The 27284-nt window shown below is 30.9% G+C and overlaps 1 protein-coding gene across 3 annotated transcripts; it reads right to left on the bottom strand.

Annotated features, from left to right (window-relative positions):
* Positions 1 to 77: 77 nt before the first annotated feature.
* On the bottom strand, positions 78 to 27239 carry LOC134727797 (potential E3 ubiquitin-protein ligase ariadne-2-like). Of its 3 annotated transcripts, none has more exons than XM_063592197.1 (15): positions 27102 to 27239; positions 17991 to 18241; positions 17211 to 17278; positions 16379 to 16442; positions 15385 to 15535; positions 14885 to 15006; positions 13269 to 13378; positions 10719 to 10836; positions 5897 to 5947; positions 5201 to 5246; positions 4795 to 4922; positions 4129 to 4272; positions 3664 to 3732; positions 2547 to 2630; positions 78 to 596 (listed from the first exon to the last, which is right to left on the bottom strand). In XM_063592197.1, the coding sequence occupies exons 2-15, from the start codon at positions 18234 to 18236 to the stop codon at positions 525 to 527; spliced, it is 1473 nt and encodes a 490-aa protein (XP_063448267.1). In that variant the 5' UTR covers positions 18237 to 18241; positions 27102 to 27239; the 3' UTR covers positions 78 to 524. The 3 variants fall into 3 exon arrangements, with proteins under 3 accessions (XP_063448267.1, XP_063448259.1, XP_063448275.1); XM_063592189.1 differs by lacking the exon at positions 27102 to 27239 and adding an exon at positions 21337 to 21468; XM_063592205.1 differs by lacking the exon at positions 27102 to 27239 and adding an exon at positions 20360 to 20517.
* Positions 27240 to 27284: the final 45 nt, after the last annotated feature.

Here is a 27284-nt window from a genome sequence, read left to right as displayed (position 1 = left end):
CTTTAAATTGTGTACCAACATGATACAATTATGCTAAATTATGCGATTTATTTTACTTGAAAAAGTGGTTATCAAAAGAAAACTAGTTTTTCGTGAAGGAATTATTACCTTTACAATTGATGAGCACTATAACTGTGCACCTGTACTGAGACAAAACTAATAATTTTGTAAGCATATTTGGTAATTGGTAGTACTTTAACAATATTGCTACATATTTGTTTTAATCAACTAATACAGTTACAATTAAAACTTGAGAATTTTAATTTTAATTTATATTTGCAAAATGTGTTAAAAATCTTTAGTTTAATTATCATACATTGCAAATATCAACACCTCACTGTTTCAATCTCCCTGTTTTTTCTCCATTTACCAAATGCCTTAACAGTGAGACCAATAGGAATTACGTTTTCAGCCGACATCATTAACATTTGACGATGATTGGCACCTATATTTTGACTTAAAGCTTTAATGACAATCATCTAACAATAATCTCCCTGAGCTGATCAATGTCACATGATAACTCGTCAGATTTCTAGGAAATCTTTCAACAATGTTTGACGTCTTTTCTCTGCAACATCCATTTGATTTTCTAGGTCCTGAAATAAACAGAAAAGTAAATTCTTAAAGTCTTCTTGTTTATAGGTGCAACATGTGAATTTTTCAAAATTTCAATAGTAGTCGTTTTTTATATACTTTCTTTCAGTTTTAAAGCTAGCTAATTTTTCTAGGCTTTTGTTTACCTGACAGTAGATTCTTTTAATATGTGTTATAATCAATACTTTTGCTTTAATGTATTATGATTCTTTGTTTAGAAGTTCCTCATTTATATTAGTTGTAAAATAGAGACATGGATAGGTCATAGTATGTCATTTACTGTGGATTTATTATTATTCATTGGATAGACATGGATAGGTCATGGTATGTCATTTACTGTGGATTCATTATCATTCATTGGATAGACATGGATAGGTCATAGTATGTCATTTACTGTGGATTCATTATCATTCATTGGATAGACATGGATAGGTCATGGTATGTCATTTACTGTGGATTTATTATTATTCATTGGATAGACATGGATAGGTCATGGTATGTCATTTACTGTGGATTCATTATTATTCATTGGATAGACATGGATAGGTCATAGTATGTCATTTACTGTGGATTCATTATTATTCATTGGATAGACATGGATAGGTCATAGTATGTCATTTACTGTGGATTCATTATTATTCATTGGATAGACATGGATAGGTCATAGTATGTCATTTACTGTGGATTCATTATTATTCATTGGATAGACATGGATAGGTCATGGTATGTCATTTACTGTGGATTCATTATTATTCATTGGATAGACATGGATAGGTCATGGTATGTCATTTACTGTGGATTCATTATTATTCATTGGATAGACATGGATAGGTCATGGTATGTCATATACTGTGGATTCATTATTATTCATTGGATAGACATGGATAGGTCATGGTATGTCATTTACTGTGGATTCATTATTATTCATTGGATAGACATGGATAGGTCATAGTATGTCATTTACTGTGGATTCATTATTATTCATTGGATAGACATGGATAGGTCATAGTATGTCATTTACTGTGGATTCATTATTATTCATTGGATAGACATGGATAGGTCATGGTATGTCATATACTGTGGATTCATTATTATTCATTGGATAGACATGGATAGGTCATAGTATGTCATTTACTGTGGATTCATTATTATTCATTGGATAGACATGGATAGGTCATGGTATGTCATATACTGTGGATTCATTATTATTCATTGGATAGACATGGATAGGTCATAGTATGTCATTTACTGTGGATTCATTATTATTCATTGGATAGACATGGATAGGTCATGGTATGTCATATACTGTGGATTCATTATTATTCATTGGATAGACATGGATAGGTCATGGTATGTCATTTACTGTGGATTCATTATTATTCATTGGATAGACATGGATAGGTCATAGTATGTCATTTACTGTGGATTCATTATTATTCATTGGATAGACATGGATAGGTCATGGTATGTCATATACTGTGGATTCATTATTATTCATTGGATAGACATGGATAGGTCATAGTATGTCATTTACTGTGGATTCATTATTATTCATTGGATAGCAATTTTTGTGGGTTTGATGGGTACAGGTTAACCCTGAATTTTATATGTTCAACCAATTACAATTTTCTATAGGCTTTGTACACAGAAATCGGCAAAACCATGAATTCAAATATCTAAAAAAATGTAAGTTTTCCTCAATGCACGAAAATTGATACCCTCTAAAGCAAATGAATTCACAGTATACACTCTTCTTCACCATTTTACTAATACTCCCATTTGACTTTTTGACCTTGAAGAATGTTAACTGGTATGATTTCATGGTGAATTTTGTTGTTGTGATAAATCTTACATATGTCTTTTTTGTTGTGAAATCATGATTTTTTTTACCCCTGTGCAGTTGACGCGAAAAATAAATAATAATTCTATCAACATTTTCCCAAAACACATACCCCTCTGTCTGTAATTTCTGCTCTTTCTACTTTCCATGATAAGTTTTCTACTTCAGCTTCTAACTGAGCTTGCTGATATTCAAACTGAAAAAGAAATCAGTATGCTTATTCTAGTATGACATGCTTCTTTCGCTTTGTGAATAAACCCATATTCTAAATCCAATAAAAATTGTTTGCACATGCGTATATTAACTACTGCAGAATAATTAATTTTATTAAATTGGCATGCATTAAATATATTTCATTGACTTAAATCCCTCCCTAACTCTAAAATGATGCACATGTTGTTACTTATTCATTTCTTATGGCTGTCATGTGTTGCAATTCCAAATTGACATGTTTGACCTAGATACGACAACCAATTATGTTGGCTGTTCAAACCTCCTCCCTCTTAAAAATCACATTGCCAGTTGTTTGCTTGTTAACTAACAAAACGGTAGGTTCCAGGAAGAGCCTGCACTAACTCTTTACACTTATACACATTGGAGTTAGAAATTACCTTAATTGTCCTAATCAGAATCAAAATAATTGATGAGAGCTATACTTCATAGTAGTTTTAACATGGGTAGGCATTATATTCGTGTTATTTTAAATCAAAAAAATAATCATGAATATAATGCCTACCCATGTTAAAACTACAATAAAGTATAGCTTGCATCAATTATTTCTTAAATAAAAGCATTATTTATGAAAGCCACTTATCACTATACTTCAGGGGGAAAAATCCATTTACGGGGGATTCGCCTGATGATTTTTAATAAAAAGCCAGTTTATAACTTATTATAAGTAAATTAAGGATAAACAGGATTTATTTTTTTTTTAAATTTATTATTGGATACTACCGTATGATTACAAACAAGCTTTTGTCCAAGTTAGGTAGAAATCCAGGATAATTTAAGAAAGTTTATAAAATTTCAAAAAATTTTAACCACAGAGTGAATATTTCTTGCAACCGCTGCCGTCGACAGAATGAAGGATTACTGTGTACCACTTTGGCGACAAAAGTCGCAAGTTCAACAAAAACTGTCATGAACCACATTTACGAATCTAATACTAATTTCTTTATTTTGGTAAACAAAATTCTGAAATAACAGTCTTGTTTTGATTATATACTTACCAGTTGTTTTCTGGCTCCTTTTTCCATAAAGTAGGCATATGGATATGTGTATTGTAGTGAGTATCTGCACTGTAAAAGAAAAACAAGTTTTTGTTATATGATTTTCTGTAAATAAAAGTATGTACTTATATATATCATTGGCTAACTTACTAATTATTAAACAAATGATTTTTGTTTGAATGAATAGATTGAGATTTTTCCCCCTTTTTTGAGGGTGGAAGGCAGGCAGACATCTAAATATAAAGATATTGAAGAAAGGAAACAAATTGTAAAATGAATTATCCAATATTATTTTGAATATCAATTTTAACTTTGAACATTTTTAAATAGCAAATTTTGATTTTTTTAATATGCTTTTATTTTATATAGAAAATTGTTTCAATACTCCAAACTTGAACTAATTTATAATTTCCTGAAGTTCCATGCTTTTAATATTGCAGTTACAATACACATTAAAATACCTACTTTTCTGAGAAGACCTGCAGCATCTAACAAGTACTGCCAATCAATCCATGTACCAGCATTATTCATCACCTTATCCTGAATTCTGGATGTGATTTTAAGTAACGTTTGCTCTTCTAACTCTAAACTCTTCGAATGATTTTCCCACTGAAATAGTTAATTGATAGCATCGTCATAACAATAGTATGCATTTCTTGTATCCAACTGGAGGATACTAAGTTTATTTAAAAGGTACTATCACTTATAGATTTTTGGTGCTCATTTATATTTTAAGATGTAATCAAATACAAAATTACTCAGTTTAATTTCTGAGACACAAAATAGTTAAAAACTTAAAAGATGCTAATGTTGGAGCATGGGAATGATGTCAAAGCTGCAGAATCGGATTTCAGAGAGATGAATAACTCAAAACTCTTCTAAATGTAATATCTTTTTAAGAGAGGAAAACACATTGCAGCTTATTCACATCCCAAAAAGTGTGTCTTTTCATGAAGATTAGGGTACATTTAAAACCCCACTCCTTTGTCATTTGGTCCAAGTTACATTTTATAGAGTTGAATTATCTCTAAATGACTTGCCTGTTCCATAAACAGCCAAACATATATAGCTCGTAGTGCAAAATAAATAGTATATAAATAAAGTAAAATTTCTAGTTGAATGTCAATTTACCCTTTCAAAATAGAAGAGGTATTTTTTGAGAGCCTCTCTAGCTTGAGCGTGAGCGGATTCATTAGCAATGTTAGGATTTTCTTTGTATCGGCTGCATTCATAATACTCGCTGCCATGTGCCTTCCAATCTGAAAAATTCAATGATACAGAAAATATTTAGAATACACTAAGAATATATTTGGTTATAATTTAATTTGGTGGGTCCCATAATGTTAGTATTTCAAATTTAATAGCCTAAATGAGCCTCTACTGATCAGGTGTGTCCATAAAAAACATGACACTTGCATAGTGTGAGATTGAAAATTTTCACACAGAAAGATCAAAGGAAAATTTTAGAAATAGCAACCAATTATAAAATAACTTAAAAATAAATTAAGTTAAAGATATAAACAAGAATAAAACTTACCTCCTAAACACATCCAACAAAAGTCATGTTTACACTTTGTACATTGCTGAAATATAATTGAACAAATTATATACATTTTGTTTCCTTTCACATATTTTTTTTCTTTATCTTTGAATTTTTTCTTTTTTTTTTAATTAAGAATTGTTAATTTTTAAATATATAAAATAACTACGATTGGTTTTGATGTAAGGTTTGATTAATGTTTTTTCTATATCTCCATTTATTCATATTTAAATTTGTGTATACATTTTCTGTTTCAATTCATTGTTTTAAAATCAGATAATCAAAATAAAGTAATTTGGTTAAATATTCAGTGTTTATGAAACTGTCTACCCCTATTGTTTTGGTGTACACTTAAGCCTTTCAAAATATAACCTAGAGTGTGTAAAAATATTACTGTAGGTGAGGTACAAAATTAATGGAAATAAACATATTTCTATACAAATGAAATTTCAAATAAAAAAATTCATAAGGTAAAGCACGTTGTGCGTTTTATTCCATGGTTGAAACTAAGATCAAAACTTGTATCTGATCCATTTGTCATTTGAAAAAATAAAATAAGTTTAACGTACTAGGATCATGTGAACTCATTACAGATAAAGTTTCAAGCATAGCACTATTAAGAAAAGTTACATGTATTTGTATAATTCAGTATCTAAGATACAGATTTCTATAAAGTTAAATTGTAATTCTTACCACATGATTACAACCTCCATTTTTCTCTATACATACATGGCACTTTGGACACTGAAAAACACAAATCATTTAAAGTACAATTATCTGTTGACCAGCTGTTAGTAAATCCTTCCATGTGAATCTTTTTTAGATCGTTTACTCAAACTGTCAAAATCATATGAAATTAAAGATTTGATGACTATAAGTCAACCTTCAGAGGGGTTTTCTCTCTGATTTTATGTGTTTTTTATAACAGGGAAGGGGGGGGGGGGGGGGGGGGGTACTTCTTATATTTTCAGTGGTATGAGTGTGCCACAAAACAGGGTATCTTTTTCATGCCCTGCTGGTTAGAACAGGGTCCCTTTTTCATGTCTGTTGGTAAGAACAGGGTCGCTTTTTCATGACCTGCTTGTGAGAACAGGGTCTTTTTGTAAACAAAGTATTTGTCTAGAACATGATCGCTTATTTAACTGTTTAAGATAGTCTAGAACCCAGGTCTAGAACAGCATCTATTTTATACGCCATAATACGGCCTAGAACAGGGTATATATTTTCTGAGCATGTCTAGAACAGGGTATGTTTTTCAATATTTCAGTTTAGAACAGGGTATGTTTTCAATGTTTTCTTGTTTAGAACAGGGTATGTTTTCAATGTTTTCTGGTTTAGAACAGGGTATGTTTTCAATGTTTTCTGGTTTAGAACAGGGTATGTTTTCAATGTTTTCTGGTTTAGAACAGGGTATGTTTTCAATGTTTTCTGGTTTAGAACAGGGTATGTTTTCAATGTTTTCTGGTTTAGAACAGGGTATGTTTTCAATGTTTCCTGGTTTAGAACAGGGTATGTTTTCAATGTTTCCTGGTTTAGAACAGGGTATGTTTTCAATGTTTCCTGGTTTAGAACAGGGTATGTTTTCAATGTTTTCTGGTTTAGAACAGGGTATGTTTTCAATGTTTTCTGGTTTAGAACAGGGTATGTTTTCAATGTTTTCTGGTTTAGAACAGGGTATGTTTTCAATGTTTTCTGGTTTAGAACAGGGTATGTTTTCAATGTTTCCTGGTTTAGAACAGGGTATGTTTTCAATGTTTCCTGGTTTAGAACAGGGTATGTTTTTCAATATTTCAGTTTAGAACAGGGTGTGTTTTCAATGTTTTCTGGTTTAGAACAGGGTGTGTTTTCAATGTTTTCTGGTTTAGAACAGGGTATGTTTTCAATGTTTTCTGGTTTAGAACAGGGTATGTTTTCAATGTTTTCTGGTTTAGAACAGGATATGTTTTCAATGTTTTCTGGTTTAGAACAGGGTATGTTTTCAATGTTTTCTGGTTTAGAACAGGGTATGTTTTCAATGTTTCCTGGGTATGTTTTCAATGTTTTCTGGTTTAGAACAGGGTATGTTTTCAATGTTTCCTGGGTATGTTTTCAATGTTTTCTGGTTTAGAACAGGGTATGTTTTCAATGTTTCCTGGTTTAGAACAGGGTATGTTTTCAATGTTTCCTGGTTTAGAACAGGGTATGTTTTCAATGTTTTCTGGTTTAGAACAGGGTATGTTTTCAATGTTTTCTGGTTTAGAACAGGGTGTGTTTTCAATGTTTTCTGGTTTAGAACAGGGTATGTTTTCAATGTTTTCTGGTTTAGAACAGGGTATGTTTTCAATGTTTTCTGGTTTAGAACAGGGTATGTTTTCAATGTTTTCTGGTTTAGAACAGGATATGTTTTCAATGTTTCCTGGGTATGTTTTCAATGTTTCCTGGTTTAGAACAGGGTATGTTTTCAATGTTTCCTGGTTTAGAACAGGGTATGTTTTTCAATGTTTTCTGGTTTAGAACAGGGTATGTTTTCAATGTTTCCTGGTTTAGAACAGGGTATGTTTTCAATGTTTTCTGGTTTAGAACAGGGTATGTTTTCAATGTTTTCTGGTTTAGAACAGGGTGTGTTTTTCAATATTTCAGTTTAGAACAGGGTATGTTTTTCAATATTTCAGTTTAGAACAGGGTATGTTTTCAATGTTTCCTGGTTTAGAACAGGGTATGTTTTCAATGTTTTCTGGTTTAGAACAGGGTATGTTTTCAATATTTCCTGGTTTAGAACAGGGTATGTTTTCAATGTTTTCTGGTTTAGAACAGGGTATGTTTTCAATGTTTTCTGGTTTAGAACAGGGTATGTTTTCAATATTTCCTGGTTTAGAACAGGGTATGTTTTCAATGTTTTCTGGTTTAGAACAGGGTATGTTTTCAATGTTTTCTGGTTTAGAACAGGGTATGTTTTTCAATGTTTCCTGGTTTAGAACAGGGTATGTTTTCAATGTTTTCTGGTTTAGAACAGGGTATGTTTTCAATGTTTTCTGGTTTAGAACAGGATATGTTTTCAATGTTTCCTGGTTTAGAACAGGGTATGTTTTCAATGTTTTCTGGTTTAGAACAGGGTATGTTTTCAATGTTTTCTGGTTTAGAACAGGGTATGTTTTCAATGTTTTCTGGTTTAGAACAGGGTATGTTTTCAATGTTTTCTGGTTTAGAACAGGGTATGTTTTCAATGTTTTCTGGTTTAGAACAGGATATGTTTTCAATGTTTTCTGGTTTAGAACAGGGTATGTTTTCAATGTTTTCTGGTTTAGAACAGGGTATGTTTTCAATGTTTTCTGGTTTAGAACAGGGTATGTTTTCAATGTTTTCTGGTTTAGAACAGGGTATGTTTTCAATGTTTTCTGGTTTAGAACAGGGTATGTTTTCAATGTTTCCTGGTTTAGAACAGGGTATGTTTTCAATGTTTTCTGGTTTAGAACAGGATATGTTTTCAATGTTTCCTGGGTATGTTTTCAATGTTTCCTGGTTTAGAACAGGGTGTGTTTTCAATGTTTTCTGGTTTAGAACAGGGTGTGTTTTCAATGTTTTCTGGTTTAGAACAGGGTATGTTTTCAATGTTTTCTGGTTTAGAACAGGGTATGTTTTCAATGTTTTCTGGTTTAGAACAGGGTATGTTTTCAATGTTTTCTGGTTTAGAACAGGGTATGTTTTCAATGTTTCCTGGTTTAGAACAGGGTATGTTTTCAATGTTTCCTGGTTTAGAACAGGGTGTGTTTTCAATGTTTTCTGGTTTAGAACAGGGTGTGTTTTCAATGTTTTCTGGTTTAGAACAGGGTATGTTTTCAATGTTTTCTGGTTTAGAACAGGATATGTTTTCAATGTTTCCTGGGTATGTTTTCAATGTTTCCTGGTTTAGAACAGGGTATGTTTTCAATGTTTTCTGGTTTAGAACAGGGTATGTTTTCAATGTTTCCTGGTTTAGAACAGGGTATGTTTTCAATGTTTCCTGGGTATGTTTTCAATGTTTCCTGGGTATGTTTTCAATGTTTCCTGGGTATGTTTTCAATGTTTCCTGGTTTAGAACAGGGTATGTTTTCAATGTTTTCTGGTTTAGAACAGGGTATGTTTTCAATGTTTTCTGGTTTAGAACAGGGTATGTTTTCAATGTTTTCTGGTTTAGAACAGGGTATGTTTTCAATGTTTCCTGGTTTAGAACAGGGTATGTTTTCAATGTTTCCTGGTTTAGAACAGGGTGTGTTTTCAATGTTTTCTGGTTTAGAACAGGGTGTGTTTTCAATGTTTTCTGGTTTAGAACAGGGTATGTTTTCAATGTTTTCTGGTTTAGAACAGGGTATGTTTTCAATGTTTTCTGGTTTAGAACAGGGTGTGTTTTCAATGTTTTCTGGTTTAGAACAGGGTATGTTTTCAATGTTTTCTGGTTTAGAACAGGGTATGTTTTCAATGTTTTCTGGTTTAGAACAGGGTATGTTTTCAATGTTTTCTGGTTTAGAACAGGGTATGTTTTCAATGTTTTCTGGTTTAGAACAGGGTATGTTTTCAATGTTTTCTGGTTTAGAACAGGGTATGTTTTCAATGTTTTCTGGTTTAGAACAGGGTATGTTTTCAATATTTCCTGGTTTAGAACAGGGTATGTTTTCAATGTTTTCTGGTTTAGAACAGGGTATGTTTTCAATGTTTTCTGGTTTAGAACAGGGTATGTTTTCAATATTTCCTGGTTTAGAACAGGGTATGTTTTCAATGTTTTCTGGTTTAGAACAGGGTATGTTTTCAATGTTTTCTGGTTTAGAACAGGGTATGTTTTCAATGTTTTCTGGTTTAGAACAGGGTATGTTTTCAATGTTTTCTGGTTTAGAACAGGGTGTGTTTTCAATGTTTTCTGGTTTAGAACAGGGTATGTTTTCAATGTTTTCTGGTTTAGAACAGGGTATGTTTTCAATGTTTTCTGGTTTAGAACAGGGTATGTTTTCAATGTTTTCTGGTTTAGAACAGGGTATGTTTTCAATGTTTTCTGGTTTAGAACAGGGTATGTTTTCAATGTTTTCTGGTTTAGAACAGGGTATGTTTTCAATGTTTTCTGGTTTAGAACAGGGTATGTTTTCAATGTTTCCTGGTTTAGAACAGGGTATGTTTTCAATGTTTTCTGGTTTAGAACAGGGTATGTTTTCAATGTTTTCTGGTTTAGAACAGGGTATGTTTTCAATGTTTTCTGGTTTAGAACAGGGTATGTTTTCAATGTTTTCTGGTTTAGAACAGGGTATGTTTTCAATGTTTTCTGGTTTAGAACATGGTATGTTTTCAATGTTTTCTGGTTTAGAACATGGTATGTTTTCAATGTTTTCTGGTTAAGAACAGGGTTATGATTTGGCAAGTGCTGTCGGCACAGTTATACCCGAAAGGATAGTCAGTAACCCCCGCCAGGCTTTTATATAAATGTTCACCTTTTTTGACAGAATCCAATCAGTAATATTTCACATAAATGCACTACTTATTCAATTTTCTGTACATTTTAGAGTTAACTTACATCTTTTGTATTTGCACTGATATAATTAGCTGTTTCGGAGTCATCAGCACATTTAGTCAGCCATTTCTTTATCGTACCACAGTCTGTTGGACAATGGTAATCTATTCCACATTTAAAACTGTAAATGAAATATCAAGATACATTAAAGTCATGTGAAACGAGTGACTGGTGAAAATTAATGTTTATTTAATTCTTGAACCGATGCATGTAAATTTCATAAACTTAGTCTTCTATGCATGATTTTATCCTTTTTTACTTTTTTACTCATTCATATTGTATCATCGTCAAATAAAAATTTCTCTCATTCTGTTGTGATGTGAAAATATGTCCGCTAATAAATTGTTGTGTTTTAAACCTGTAGTTAACCCATTATTACCTAAGTGAGTAAACAATCAACAAAAAAGCATGGATATTAAGTATGTGCATAACATGTACAATAAGATAAGGCCACACCAATTTGATTCCTTGTTCGATGGACCCGCCCACACCTATTTTTCTCAAAACAGAATTTTTTTATTTTTTTTATATTCCACCTTCCCGCATCCGGAAGTGTAATCATGTCCATTTCCTGCACTGTTTTTTTTGGTAAATATTATAAAAATATATCAACATTTGTTTTTAAAATCACAGTATAATTTTAACCTGTATATAACGATTTTAAACATAAAAGCACACCACCACACTTCTTAAATATCTGTGAGAATATTTGTTTCAGCATGAAACCTATTTATCCAAAGAAGAAGTGCTCCGATATAAAGCGGAAATATATACTGGTAAAGAACAAAACATTGGTTTCTTTCCCCCTTACTTATATTTCCTATCAAAATATGTTCGTTGTTAGAATAAAGTACAAAGAACTTCTGAAGGATTTGCCTTCAACTGCAATTATATTGTATGCTGGCGAAACAAAACTATCCATAGCCGCTGCATGTTTATGCACCTGTCCTGATTGATTCAGGGGCCGGTCGTTCAGCAGTTATCGTTTATTGATGTTGTTCACTGGTATTTTCCCGTTTGGATATATAAATTAGATCGTTGGTTTTCCTGTTTGAATTGTGTACGCTAATAATTTTGGGGCCCTGTATAGCTTGTTGTTTGGTCTGTATCAAAGCCCCATGTAAAAGGTCGTACTTTTAACTGTGTTTGTTATTATCAGGTTGAGAACAACCCTCCCTCAGACAAGGGGTCATTTAACTGATGTAGAAAAGAAAATAGAAATACCAAGGATTTGTATAGTTCTTCTATTCAAAACCTTTGAAAAGTTAGAATTTTGTACTCAAAAAGAGGAGAGTTACATCATATTTTAAACAACTTTTTCTAAAAGAGGGGTCCACTTATTTTGAATAACATTAAACTGTTAAAAAGAAAATGTGTTAACATGGTTAAAGTCCATGAATATTACAAAATTCTTGGACATGTTTTGACCATTTAATAAGAGATAGATGTATAGTTCTTTGAGAAAATATCAGCCCTTTTGTACAAACAAATATATTATAACTTATATTGATCACTCATAAAACATGAAAAAAGGGGTATTTATAACATTAAGGGGTTGCCCCCAAACTGAATATGACTTAGATGGAGAATTGTCTCATTGTCAGTCACACGTACAAAGACCAGATTTAATTATTTCTTGATGAACAGGGAAAAATACTTCAGAAATTAAAGAAATAACAAAAGTACAAGTGATAAATGATCATAAATAAGTGTTTTAATATTGTCGAAATCTACTATTTTATGTTTACAAAAAAAAATTATAATTGCTCGCCTTTACTTTTCAAGCTTCGCCTCAAGAATTTGCAAAATAAATATTTTTTTATTTAAATTTTCAAATCGCTCGCTCGCCCCAAATTTTGGAGTCCAAAAATCCGTAGAACAAGAAATTAAATTGGTGTGGCCTAATAGTTTATTTCAATGACAGATCCATGGGTATTGCTATCACCGGATTTTTACAAGAAAGGTCACACTGAGTTCACTGCATACAAAAAACATATCAACAAATTGTTTACTGGAAGTGAACAATTTAAAAAAAGAAAATTTCTTCTTACTTTCGACAAATTATACAATTTTCTTGAGAAAAAAGTATATGTAGTACATAAGTTTTATAATAAAAATTAGCCATTCAGTTATAAAAACATATGCATCATTTTTTTTTAATTTGAAGTTTCATATGACTTTAATTATGGCATTCATTTATATGAATGATTGTATTGTATTCACATATTTGCAAACTTTTATTGTTGAATATATGTACTGAGGACTGCTGAAAATAAATGTTCAATGCAATACTTAAGTGTATCTAGAAAATGGATAATTAAAGATACTTAAGAGATTATATTGTATGTGAATATAAAACAGGACATTCTATAAATGTGATTCAGGGAAATGAAACAATATTACATCTTTATTATTCTTAAATAAAATCTTGTCCAACTGTTGTGTAAACTATTATATAATTGACTTTTGTTTGCTAATTTTCCAGTGGCAAGTATCTAAACCATTATACCTTGAATACCAGCTGCAACATCAGTGATATACACACATACTTACCAAAATATAGTTTTACACTGTCCACATTCTACTTTTTTGGCTTTGTTTTCTTTTGCTCTAACTATGACTGAACAATTAGGACCAGGACAAAACCTCAGCTGTGGGTGTCCCTAAAATAAAAGCAGTTCACATTAAAACTTGGAAAAGAAGATAAAAATCCATTTAAAATTATGACAAATTTCAAATAGACAGAAAAAGGATCTTCTATGCTTGTGAGTAGAAGAAAAATGCACATACAGTCGATTCCACTTAATTGCATACCGCTTAATAGCATAATTCGCTTAATTGCATACTTTTCTCCTGCACAAAACCATTTCCCATTCACCTAATGTTAAATTGTCCGGTTATATGCATAGCCTTACAAGTGGCATTTCGGTTTATTGCATAGAAAATAATCGCCAGCTAGATATGCTCAGTTAAAACTGACGAGATATTTGACCGGAAACAGCAATTTGGTAAGTATATTTTTCTTAAATGCATCATAATTTTCATTATTATTTCACATTTACTTGTGTGTTATTCAAATAAAGTTTTAAAACAGTATCTTTCGTGTTTATATGATTATAGAAAAGGCCTCGATGTGTACACAGGTAAAGTTTCCCATATTCTATTTTAAGCCTCGAGGTCATAAAAATGTCAATCAGCTGATTGTTGTAAAAACACAATCATTCTATGATCTTCTATCTCAAAAGGTGTTAATTATTGATTGGATTTCAAACATTGTTCATAGATTATATTTTGGGTGAATTTTTAAAACATTAACGCCTGCTAATTATCGATCATTATCCAATGTGTAATTTCGTAATTCAGCTTGGGTGATCTACATTTATGTTAAATATTACAGGGCATTTATATATGGTTGAAGAATTTTATACATCAATCTTTTCTTTTTAATATTTTTCTAAAATAAAATTAACTTCTGATTATTATATTTTCTCACTTTCAACACTTGTGTCCAGCAAATAACCCGTGCATGGCCCCATCACCTGTTAACTGCTTTGCATAAACGAAACTAACGATGTTAAAGTAACAGTGTAACAACACTGTGTAATTGGTAAATACTGCATATCAAAGGCAGTTCATTGCACAATTATTGTTTACAATGATTATAAACTGTGTAGTATTGTTAAACAGTTTATTTTAAACAAAGCGTAACAATTTAATTTGTACATCCGGGTCATAGAAACAAATCTATTTTTAGAACAATTTTATTTTCGTATGTCAGGTAAAGGAAAAGTCGGTACATAATAAACTAAAACAAAATGTGTTAATAAACTTTATTGAAAGAATACACAATGAAATAAAATGTATGACAGTAGACAAATAACTTTTATTAGAATAAATAAACATTCATTATGTTGTAAGTGGACTATGGACGTACATCTTTCTTATTTGCTGATCTGCACTATCGATGTTATTTGACACCGTAATTTGTCATTTCGGATATAAGCATACTCCGCTTTATTGCATAATTTCGTCTGACAAATAGGCTATGCAAATAACCGGAATGTACTGTATATCTATGATAGAAAACCAGGCATTTTCCTTTTTTTTTCTTCTATGTATATTTTATATCTACTGATTAGAATTACTTGTTCATTTAATTTTTAACTTACTTCAATATGATCTGTAAAAGACCTTGTTGAATAACGATCTCGAAAGTCTGGTTTACTGAGAGCACTGCAAATAAAATCTTCAGGTACCAGTATATTACAGTCTTTCTCCATACACTCAATCCCTGTCAAGTAAAGAATTGTCAATCATAATCTTAGGTCATATACACACCATAATTTAAAATTGTCCACAATATTTTGACAAATAAAACTATGTCATGAATCCAAATAAATATTAAAACAGTTTTTTATGAACCACTGTATTTGCTTCTATCATTAAGAACAAGAGTAAGATTTCTATCTTCAACAATGTCACTTTTTAATGAAAAATAATAGTAACATGGTAAATACCTGGAAAAATAAATTCACTTTTTGAACTATTTTTGTAGATTTTTAGCTCAAGAAAATAGTAAGACCTTTCTGTTCAATTTTAAGATTTGGTTGTCATTTAAATAATTTTAAGAAAAAAACCTGCAAAGTTTAATGTTTCCTGTATACAATACCTGTGGTGATCCCTTGTTGAATTTGAATTTGGAAAAAACTATCCCAGCACTCTCTACAGAACTGGTGTCCACAGGAAATACTATGCATCTGATCCTTCTGTACAGTCAGGTAACATACGGGACAGGTACGATAATTACTAAAACAGGTATCCTGAAATATACAACAGGTATCCCTAAAGAGAGGCAAAAGACACCAAAGTGACAACTTAAACACAACTAGTAAACAGACAATAGATGGGATTGGGACAGTTATTTTCAAATTGTGTTTTTATACATTATATAATTACATAAGATGTATGTTTTATTATAATAAGTTATTCTGATTGGCTACACTGCAATCTCACGTTATTCCTTAAACTACTTCGTTACATAATAAAATTTACCATTCATGATGACAGGAAGACCCACAAAAAATGCACAGGTAAATTGAATGAAAACTTGATAAAAATCGTGTTTTCATGATCCTAGCTAAAAGAAATTAATTATAAGCATTTGACCATGTGCACAGTTTTAGAATGAAGCGCTTTTACACTTCATACAAAATGTACTTCGGTCAATGCCTTTAAACACCAATGAAGTTACAAAAAGAAGCATTCATTTCTTAAAAAACATGTAAACAAGTAACAAACAGAAATTATTGGCAATCACCTTGGCAATCACCACAATAAGTATTCTGCAATAAATAACAAGTAATTAATAAGGTAGGTATATTGACAAGTCTTGGGAGAATATGAATGAAGATGAGATACCAAAATATTTATCCAAATCAAACTAAAATACACAACTTTTGTAAAGAAGAACCCACACTGTCTGCTTGCATAACTGTTAAATACTGTTTTCTACAATTCTCTAACTACTGGTCTAATATGTTTAAATGGAATTCACATAAGCATTGAAACTAAGTTTGTTCTTCTTAACTATTTTAATTGATTCATATCTATACCCAGTCTGCATACTTTTAACCTTTTATATATGACATAATTGAAAAGCCTACCTTATACTTCACAGCTGGTTTTATCTTTGAATCTACCAATAGTTTTCCATGGTCTATAAGGGATCTGGAAAATATTTATTTTTATGAAATGAAACTTCTTATTCATTATTTTTTTCTAGGTATTGACAGAAAAAATTGATAATTAAAAGTAATGAAATTAGAATGATATTGATATTTTTTCATATCAACTAGAAGTTTATGTAGCTTATGACATAAGTAGACGTATATTGCAGTCCTGTGATAACATTCATGGCCCAACTTATGCTTTTCAATGGCAAAAAGTCATGCTTTTCTCAGACTGCTAATGAAATCTTTAAACTAAATCTGTAAGAATAAAGATGTTTTAATTACTTACAGTATAGTTAATTAGTCTGAGAAACACAGTACATTCACAAGTTGAAAGTGGGCTTTGAGCTCAATAGTTTTCATTTATAGATCGATATCGGTACTTGTATCTTTTGTCATTTTGTTAGTTGGGTTTGTACTTAGAACCAATTAAAAGTAAGATTTTTTAGAATTTATATAAATATTTAACATGTCAATGCTAACAATTTATGTGCCTTTAGTCGAGATTTTTGCCATCTGGCATGTTCATGATGTCTGTTTTTGATTTTAAATAAGATTAAATCAATTAGTTTTTCTTTCAAATTGTTTCACATAATGACTTGGCCTCTTAAAAAGGTTTATTGTAAAGATTTTGCTGATTGATGAAGGCCACATAATGACTTATAGAGGTTTTACCACCCTTGTCCTTTGGTGGATAAATGTCTCATTAGCAATCAAACCCCATCTCCTTATCTGTACAACTTATATTCTGGCCCACTTTTCTTACCTTTCTATAATAGATTCTTTATTCCAACCATGGACCTGAAGTAACATCTTGGCCAAGGAAGGGTCAATCTGTAAATACATTCCATAAGTTTATTAACCATTTCAAATTTTGAATTCTCAGATTTTACATTCTATAACATTTATTTTAGTTTCAGGTAAATATGATAATGTTTGTGTCATTTAGGTATTTTGTGGATAGTTGTCTCATTGGCAATCATACTATATCTTCTTTTTTATATGAGAAATATTAAAACAAGACTTTGTGTAGAAAATCAATTTGTTCACAGCATACAAATAATTTTATCGTATTATGCATTTTAACATTTCTAACAACAGGTCACCCTTCCCTTTGACAATGGTTGCAATTGTCCTTCATTGAATTACATTAAAATTAATAGTGAAATGGATAAACATACATGTAGGATTCATTTCATATAAACTCTTAATCTTTTTATTTAGACATTTTTTAAACATTCTTGTCAAGAAGGTTTCTTTTCATTTTAATTATATATAACAATTAGATGTCACAAAGTGCATAACTATATATCATCAATTAGATGTCACAAATTGCAATGTTCAGAGTCATAAATAATACAAAACATCTGGTACAACTATAATAGTCCCTTGAATCAAAGCCACTCATGAACTTTTGTTATATCAGGAAAGCGTTAAGAATTACAGCCCATTTATATCTTTTATTACTTATGGATAATAAACTGACACTAAATGGAATACTGTTATTACATTTTGTATAATAAAAAGAAAAATAGGTCACATTCACCTTTAATTTACTGCATAAAGCTTCTACTTCCTCATTCAGTAATCTTTCAGCATCCTCTAAATGGAGAAGGTCAAATTCAAAATATTCAGGGTCATCACTTTTCTTTGGTTTATCAATGTCAAGGTCATCAGTGTCATTGTCATAGTAACCACAATAATCATCTTCATCATCCTCGTCCATGTTATCCGATTCATCGTAATCTGAATCGTCTGAATTCTGACTTTTCATATCAACTGCGTCTGTCATCTTATCTGAAATAAAAAAAATAACTATTAACTAACATAAATATGAAATAAACATTCAACATACATGTACATATACATATAGTGTTAGGTTTATTTTTGTGTCCAATAATCATCCTTCCTAGTCATTTCTTTGTCAATTAGAATTTTTTAATTCTGTTTTAGCACATACAAAATGTAAGTCTCACTGTACAGTGACCATTTAATGATCACTCCATTAAGTGTGAACAGTTAAGGTACTTTGGAGTCACTATATTAATCGTGGGACACCAACAAGGAATTATATGAATCTTGAACATGTTGAATAATTTTAAATTCAGGAAAATTGAAAAGAAATGTATGACGAACACTTCCCCAATTTAGTTGAGATTGCTAAAGGGGGTTAGCTAGTTAGTTAATACTGAAATATACATGAAAGTACCCTCACCCCTAATCAGTTGGGTTAGTTTTTATTATAAATATTAATCAATTATCTGAAATTCAAAAAAATTCCAGATTCAAGTTATTCTTTGTTAACGAATTTTGATTGATTTGCTTGATAAAAGCTAGGAAACTATGAAATTCAATGTTCATCAAAAGTATAAATCTTTTGGCTTGTAAACAGTTTTTTGTCAGTCAAATACCCATGAAAACACTATTTTTCCTCAATCCACCATATATTAATTAGTACCCATGAAAACACTATTTTTTCTTAATCCGCCATATATTAATTAGTACCCATGAAAACACTATTTTTCCTCAATCCACCATATATTAATTAGTACCCATGAAAACACTATTTTTTCTTAATCCGCCATATATTAATTAGTACCCATGAAAACACTATTTTTCCTCAATCCACCATATATTAATTAGTACCCATGAAAACACTATTTTTTCTTAATCCGCCATATATTAATTAGTACCCATGAAAACACTATTTTTCCTCAATCCGCCATATATTAATTAGTACCCATGAAAACACCATTTTTCCTCAATCTACCATACATTAATTAGTACCCATGAAAACACTATTTTTTCTTAATCCGCCATATATTAATTAGTACCCATGAAAACACTATTTTTTCTTAATCCGCCATATATTAATTAGTACCCATGAAAACACTTTTTTTCCTCAATCCGCCATACATTAATTAGTACCCATGAAAACACCATTTTTCCTCAATCTACCATACATTAATTACGGTAGTACCCATGAAAATAAATAGATCCACAGTATACACTGAACATTTCAAGCAATAGTCGTCAGCTGATAAACATCAATACAACACTGCTACTTTAGTATATTCATGTATCTCAGATTGTGGTCTATGTTCATCTCACTGCCACTCAAAAACACTCTTTCACAGTGAGAGATATATAATATTGATAATATTGGTTTTAATGAAAAACTGTGATTTCCAAGTCTAATAAAAAACAGTTAGGTGGTATTGTTGCAAGAATATAGTCATTTTTCAAGGTGATCGATAAAAAACTGTAACCCAAGGTTAAATATCTCTATCATGACAATTTTCCAGAAGCTAGCACATATTTTGGTCATGGAGAAAAATATAGAGTTTCGATAATTTCACACCTGAGAGAAATCATGTACATGATATATGACTCCACTGACGTCATACAAAAAAGGTTTTATCAAAACTTTGTAGAGAATAGTCACATGACAGTAAGATCTAAGAAAAAGACAGGGTTCTTTGATTTTTTTAAAATCAATGAAAATAAAAAGAATAACCAATCCAAAAAATATTACAATCATGACCCAAAAATACTTTTATTCAGACATGTGACATCTCTCATGTTTTGATATTGTTGTTATTCAACAATCCTAAACACAGTGTTTATACTATACTAACACCTACAGTAAAAAATATAATGTTGGTCTGACACCTTTTCCAGTTGTATTTCATATTCATAAGGTCATTTTGTCGAACTCATCAATTATTTATTACCTATCATGTTCTATCAACCAGAAACAGAGTACACACTGTTAGTTAACCAATATTTAGAAAATAGGATTTCTTGAATTCCCCTTTTCTGGAAATTTAGCATTAACATGATTAAGGTCCAAATACTATTTTCACAACAGTTTTCTTTGTCAGAAATCACTCCATAAAAAAATGAAATACTTACCTTATCAATCACAGTAAGTAAATAAAAGTGTAGTTTAGTCCTGGACAATTAACATCAATTCAAGTATGTACACATCTATAAACAATCTACTTTCTTTTTCCATCTGACCTATTTTCTCATGAATTGTATCAATTTACCTTTATAACTTATTTAAAAGTACCGAACAACAGCTGATCAAGACAAGTTTATTTAAATACACTCAATAAGCCAATGGTTCAATTCATAACAGTATTCCATAATAGTATATGATAACAATGAAATGACGATATTTATTGGAAATAATTTCTTCGTGACCTAAAATCTGTACTAGCTTATGGCAATCATCATAATAGAAATATTAAATCTAATTTTAACACATGTACCTATTTCTGTAGGCTTTATGATAAATATGAGATTTTACTATATATTAAGACATGTGAATATGTAAAACCTACACAGTAATTAGGTATTAGTTTTCTTGATCACGTTGTTTAATGGAAGTATTCATGATATATATACTACTCCCATATATGTACTTTTACATGTATAAATTCATTAAAGAGAGGCAGATTTAGAGGCAAACTCCACCCTTAGGGGGTAAATATTAATGGTGAATACCCTCTCCTAATTTTTACTTCATGAGTCCCTTACTTTAAATCCTAGATCCAAAACTGTTAAATTAAAAGAACCAAGTTTAAATTTTGCAAAAACAGTGTTTTTAATGTTTTGACAACTGAACTTATTTTTGTGAAACCATTACTGGGCATTTAAATTATTGTAAACCTAAAATTGTTCTCCACTTTGTAACAAGTTATATACAACATACACTGTATACATTACAGAGTTCAAAATATAGTTACATGAACTACTTTTACACATGTACAATATTTAAACCATAAGACCATGTAAGACAGAACAGTTGTTATAAGAACTTACAAAAAAATGTTTATTCCTATCTGAGGTACATGTAAATAAAATATATATGTGAAAAATAATACCTTCTGAAAATTCAAACTGTCTACACATAAGTTGAGGAGGAGTACTCTGATTCATCTTAAACTTAAACAAAGATTATGTAATAATGTATCTTGGGTAAGACACATCCTGTTTACATGACGTAAAATTACATGTCTAATAATAGCATTAACGGTTTTGGTTAGTTTGTATCCTGTAATTATAAGGCTGTCCCATCTTTAAACAAGTACATGTCTTATGTAAAATCTCATAAAAATTTATAATTAATTTTTAAATAAAGTGTTTTATTATTATTATTTTTCCATCAGGATCATGATGATTTATTTTCATTACTAAGTTAGTATGTACATGATGTATACCTTATACTACATGTAGGTGCAAAATTTAAGTTCAAAAGGCAAATTGTCATTTAATTTATTAGTTTATAAAAAAAGTTATTAAAAAAGTTCTTTAGTTGATTTAACAATGTTTAAGTCTATTTTTCATAAAAACCTCTTCCATCCAGGTAGAATTACAACAATTTCAAAATTTCTCATCCTTATTTTCACAATATTTTGGTAAATTATCTGTTTTTTGAAATTAGAAATCATACATAAATGTACATGTATATGTATAATATGTATCAAATGTTCATCTTCACACTTAAGTGATTGTTAACATATATGATAAATTTATAAATGTCAATAATGTGACAATTGTCAAACATCGTGTTTATAAAATAAACCTTTCCTTATTATGTAAACATTTATAGGCAGTTAACGCTAACATTAATTAGAAAAGTATTGAGGGTCATGCTCACCAATAGTACAGGGATAGGCAGATCCGCACTATCATTTTCTATGTTCAGTGGACAGTGAAATTGGGAAAAATCTCTAATTGGGCATTAAAATAAGAAAGATCATATCATAGGGAAAATGAACAAGAATGTGCCTATAGTACACTGATGCCCCACTCGCACTATCATTTTTCATGTTCAGTGGACTGTGAAATTTGGGTCAAAACTTTAATTTGGCATTTAAATTTGAAAGATCATATCAAAAGGAACAAGTGTACTAAGTTTTAAGTTGATTGCACTTCAACTTCATCAATAACTACCTTGATCAAAAACTTTAACCTGAAGCGAGACAAATGATTTAAGGGACGAAATGACTAACAGACCAGAAAACATAATGCCCCTCTACTATCGTAGGTATCGTAGAGGGGCATAATAAAAGTGACTCCCCCGAATTTCAAACAGAATCTATATTTTGTGGTTTTGAGCATTGTGTATAAGTTTCATTCCATTTGGTTGAGGCAAACTAATGTTAGAGAATGGAAACCAAAATTTGGGATGTCTAGATGTACATACAGTCATGGAAAAGGGTAAAACTTAATCCCCCCTTCCATGTGTTGCACTTTATTGCATAATAAGGAATCAAGTGTAAATAGTTATAGCCCTGTTTTAACTTCATTTGTTTAACTGCTTACTGGTACATATTTGCAAATCAAAAACATGAAAAATATTGCATTATACATGTAGCCTCTAGATCTATTTTGTTATAAAGTGCAAAAGACTGCAAGGTAAAAATTACAAAGACTTGAACATTTACTTTCCTAGAGTCATTAACATGTACATGTATATAATAAGATTTTCCCATTTTCATTTATATTACTATGATAAAAAATCATTATTGATCAAATAAGCTTCTTCTTACAAATTTATGTACTTCTTGTTGTTGAAATCTATGACTATAATATTTATAAGTATATTTGCAATACTGCTGTTAAAATATTTAGGAATTTGTTTATATTATGTCTCACAACACTACCATGACTACAAATTAATGAATTAGTCATGTCACACTACATCAATTTTGAATTTGATGCTTAAATTAAATCTTAATAAAAGATATTTCCATTGCAACATGTTCAAGGGACAAACTTGTAAAGGTTCTCTCAGATTTCCTTGTCAGATATTGAAAGAGGGACGAAAGATACCAAAGGGACAGTCAAACTCGCAAATCCAAAACAAACCGACAACGCCATGGCTAAAAATGAAAAAGACAAACAGAAAAACAATAGTACACATGACACAACATAGAAAACTAAAGAATAAACAACACAAACCCCACCAAAACTAGGGGTGATCTCAGGTGCTCCGAAAGGGTAAGCAGATCCTGCTCCACATGCGGCACCCGTCGTGTTGCTTATGTGATTACAAATCCGGTAAATAGTCTAATTTGGTAGGTCAAATTCATGAAAGGGAAGGGGATTGTAGTTACGACGTAAGGAACATATCCGATATCATTTGTGAAACGGTTATTCCATAACGGTCAACCAACTCGTGATGGCGTCCATAAAATTTACGAAGGGATGATTTCAACTTTACCTTCTCTCCAGAAATTTAACACAAAAATATTTCCAGTTACATGTAGATAACATTGATTAATTGTTGCTATCTTGATAGCTAATAAACTTCTATAATAAGCAAATCCTGATCATCAATCTTTTGTAAAGATAACTCAGAAAATGTTTTCAGTTTTACTACAAAAAGGACACATGAGAAACTCCCATTTCAAATTATTTTACATGTACATGTATTCTATAACGGGAAGGATTGTGCCTGATGTTCATATGATGAAATCATAATCTTTCAGTCAGTTTAATTGAAGTCTGGAGCTGGCATGTCAGTTAACTGCTAGTAGTCTGTTGTTATTTATGTATTATTGTCATTTTGTTTATTTTCTTTGGTTACATCTTCTGACATCAGACTCTGACTTCTATTGAACTGAATTTTAATGTGCGTATTGTTATGCGTTTACTTCTCAACATTGGTTAGAGGTATAGGGGAGGGTTGAGATCTCACAAAAATGTTTAACCCAGCCGCATTTTTGCGCCTGTCCCAAGTCAGGAGCCTCTGGCCTTTGTTAGTCTTGTATTATTTTAATTTTAGTTTCTTGTGTACAATTTGGAAATTAGTATGGCGTTCATTATCACTGAACTAGTATATGGACCATAATTTGGTATTCGGCCTTTGGTTTCTTTTTGTATCCTTTTTTATAAGTTCTAAAATTTAAACTTTTATTTAGTGGGTTGTGTTGGTGTTAGAATAGTATGAATGGAACAATTGAGTTTTTCGAGAAAAAATTAATACATTTTGATTCACCGTTTACGTGACATGAAACCAAACAGGAAACCAATCTTTATTTTCTTTATTTTGCACAATATAATTCAAAAGGCATAAATAAACACCATTACTACATGTACTAGTGTTACTTGCTTCATGTTAATATTTAAAATCTATTTTCAATGTTATATTAAAGTTTTTTTTAAACCTGACAGGAAACCATAAGAAACCGAAAGCATTTTTTTTGTTTTATTTTATTGCAAAATCTGCTTAAATTAATCTGAACAGTATACTTTTTCTTAAAATCCATCTTAAATGTAACAGTATTATAAAACTCCTAAATATGTGCTTGTTTTGAAAACAATTAGTACATTTTATTCAGAATTTTCCATATTTTCTCCATTGATACAGGATACCATAATCGTTGAATCATGATGTTTAAGCAAAAAAAATGTATTTATATTTGGTTTTGATTTTCCAGTTAATATATACAATTTATTCCAAATCATTGGCAATGTAACATTCTTTAAATCCAGTAAAGAAAAATCCTTTAACTTGGAATTAAAATCTTTAAAATAGACACAATGTGATACTTGTGACATGTACACCATCTACAGGGTTTCCACATTTTAACCTACTTTAGTGGGCTAAAATCAATAAAGTACTTCCTTTCAAGTCATGCATGCTAAAAGTTTACTTCTCCTTTGACAAATTTTTTGCGTTTCTGATAAGTGTTTGCAGAACATGAATAAAAAATATTAATTAAAAACTGTGACAGGATTCCAACTTTGTACATTCCAAGTGTAACGGTATATTAACATGTATTTTTTATTAAATTATATTTATTCACCTAAAATATCCAGTAATATTTATTGCTGAAGTTAAATCAATCCAACGAGCATTGGTACAATGATAAGAGACGTAATTTCGATTGATTTTTCCAAGGACTCTTCACGTCATTATCGGGAAACGAAGTGTGTTCTAACGTCTGTCAAATATGAAATCGATTTTGTCAAGTCATTGGGCATTTATTTTCACACAGGATCGTATGTAACATTATGCACATAGGAAAAATAACAGACCACCGGCGCAATCACTTTGACAATTGTATTTTCCCCTTTTAAACAAGACGAAACAAGTCTACAGATTATGTTTGCTAACATCCCGTTGGAAACAAAAACAATGTTTAGACCTAGTATTTCGTACATCCGGCCGTAATGGCGTGATCACATGCTAGTCACATGTTTCACGTATGACCGGAAATGGTTAGAACTTAAGGACAAAAACAATTTTAATAAATAATTGGACTTCTGTTTCGTGTGAAATGTAACGCATAACGGCAACGTAATTTTCTTACTTAATTATTACGAAGATCAAAACAAGAATGTAAATCATCTCGGATTTACCTGTTTGAACATCTCGCGAGAGTTCATATTTGCATATTGTTTTTAAGAATTCTATTACAACAAAGCAGATTACATCATCTAAAAATTGCGTTATGAAATCGGACGCAAAAATCACGCCACTGTTCTTACATCTGCTACATAAATACTTATCATGCTTATAGTTCTCGGCATTTTCTTCTCACTATTCTTATTGGTCGATGTTCTTTGTTATTTGAAAGCAAAAGTTACGAATTTGCCGGTGACGATTATCTATAAATCAGTCAGCGTTATGCTCTTCGGAAGCAATAAATAACGCGAGAAACGACACAAAAACACGGTTGTAGAATCTTTGAAATACATATATTTTAATTTTTTTTCTAGGGAAGTGTAGCATACACTTGTATGTTGATAAAAATAATGGCATCTTTAGATGTAGTTGCAACTTTTCTTACAGTAATTCACATTTTATCACTTTTCTATAGTTATAGGAAACGGAGCCCAATAGCAAATTATGGTCCATATATTTGTTTAGGGGCCAGCTGAAGGACGCCTCCGGGTGCGGGAATTTCTCGCTACATTGAAGACCTGTTGGTGACCTTCTGCTGTTGTTTTTTTATTTGGTCGGGTTGTTGTCTCTTTGACACATTCCCCATTTCCATTCTCAATTTTATAACACTTAAAATATATGATACAATGTAATTATCATGATTATTTGTACTGCGATGCCTTTTCTTGATCATGTTGATGCAGATGCACCTTCACATCTTTGAAAACAGTGAAGATGAAGAGAGATTGAAACAAAAGAGTTAAAGTTTTTAAACCACACTAGCAGCAGTCTGTGCCAAACTGTTTCAGGGTTTGTCTGACAGATGAAATTTGACAGTTTTCTACTAAATTTTCATCTAATAAATCTGAGAATTTCTGTCTGACCAAATGACTTTTTGACTAACATTTTGTCGGCCAGATAGAGTTTGGGATACACTGCAGTATACATTGTAGAATCATTGTATAATTTTGCTTTAAAAGCAGTATTAGCAAAAAGAAATAAATAATAAGTACATGTCCTCTTATATCTTTTCGTGGATTTCGAATTCTGCCAAATAAAAGTTTTAGGGCGTCGTTTGTGGCTACATTTTTTAACACAAGGAAATAAGTGTCTGGCCTACAGTGAACAATAACACACCCTTTTCAAGGTCTTTGTTTAAGACTGCACTGCAATGAACAGAGTTTATGATCGTGATTTTTCTGTGAGTGAATATCTAACTTGAAAAGTGTTTTTACTGGCGTATAAACTTACAAATTGTGTGTTTAAGTTGTCTGTTATTCTCGTTTGTACAATAGAAACCCAAGTTTCTTTGTTGCTATTCTGGGAAATTTCGCATATATTTTTTTCCACAACAAAATTATCTAAAACGGATGTGACGTCAACTGGGTACTAAAAAAGCTTTAAGTCCATAATGGAGAACAGAGTCATTATTAA

This window comes from Mytilus trossulus, chromosome 1 (genome assembly GCF_036588685.1).
Source record: "Mytilus trossulus isolate FHL-02 chromosome 1, PNRI_Mtr1.1.1.hap1, whole genome shotgun sequence".
NCBI classification, from domain to species: Eukaryota; Metazoa; Mollusca; class Bivalvia; order Mytilida; family Mytilidae; genus Mytilus; species Mytilus trossulus.
This window is presented reverse-complemented; position numbering and strand designations above follow the sequence as displayed.

What these genes read in the sequence shown, in the direction of transcription:
- LOC134727797 (XM_063592189.1), bottom strand. Translation starts at nt 21,391, where the DNA reads ATGAATCAGAGTACTCCTCCTCAACTTATGTGTAGACAGTTTGAATTT. An exon ending in CTTTTACAGATCATATTGAA is followed by an intron (nt 13,379 to 14,884) that starts GTAAGTTAAAAA and finishes CTTTTATTTTAG; the next exon opens with GGACACCCACAGCTGAGGTT. An exon ending in CTGCAGGTCTTCTCAGAAAA is followed by an intron (nt 3,733 to 4,128) that starts GTAGGTATTTTA and finishes TTTCTTTTACAG; the next exon opens with TGCAGATACTCACTACAATA.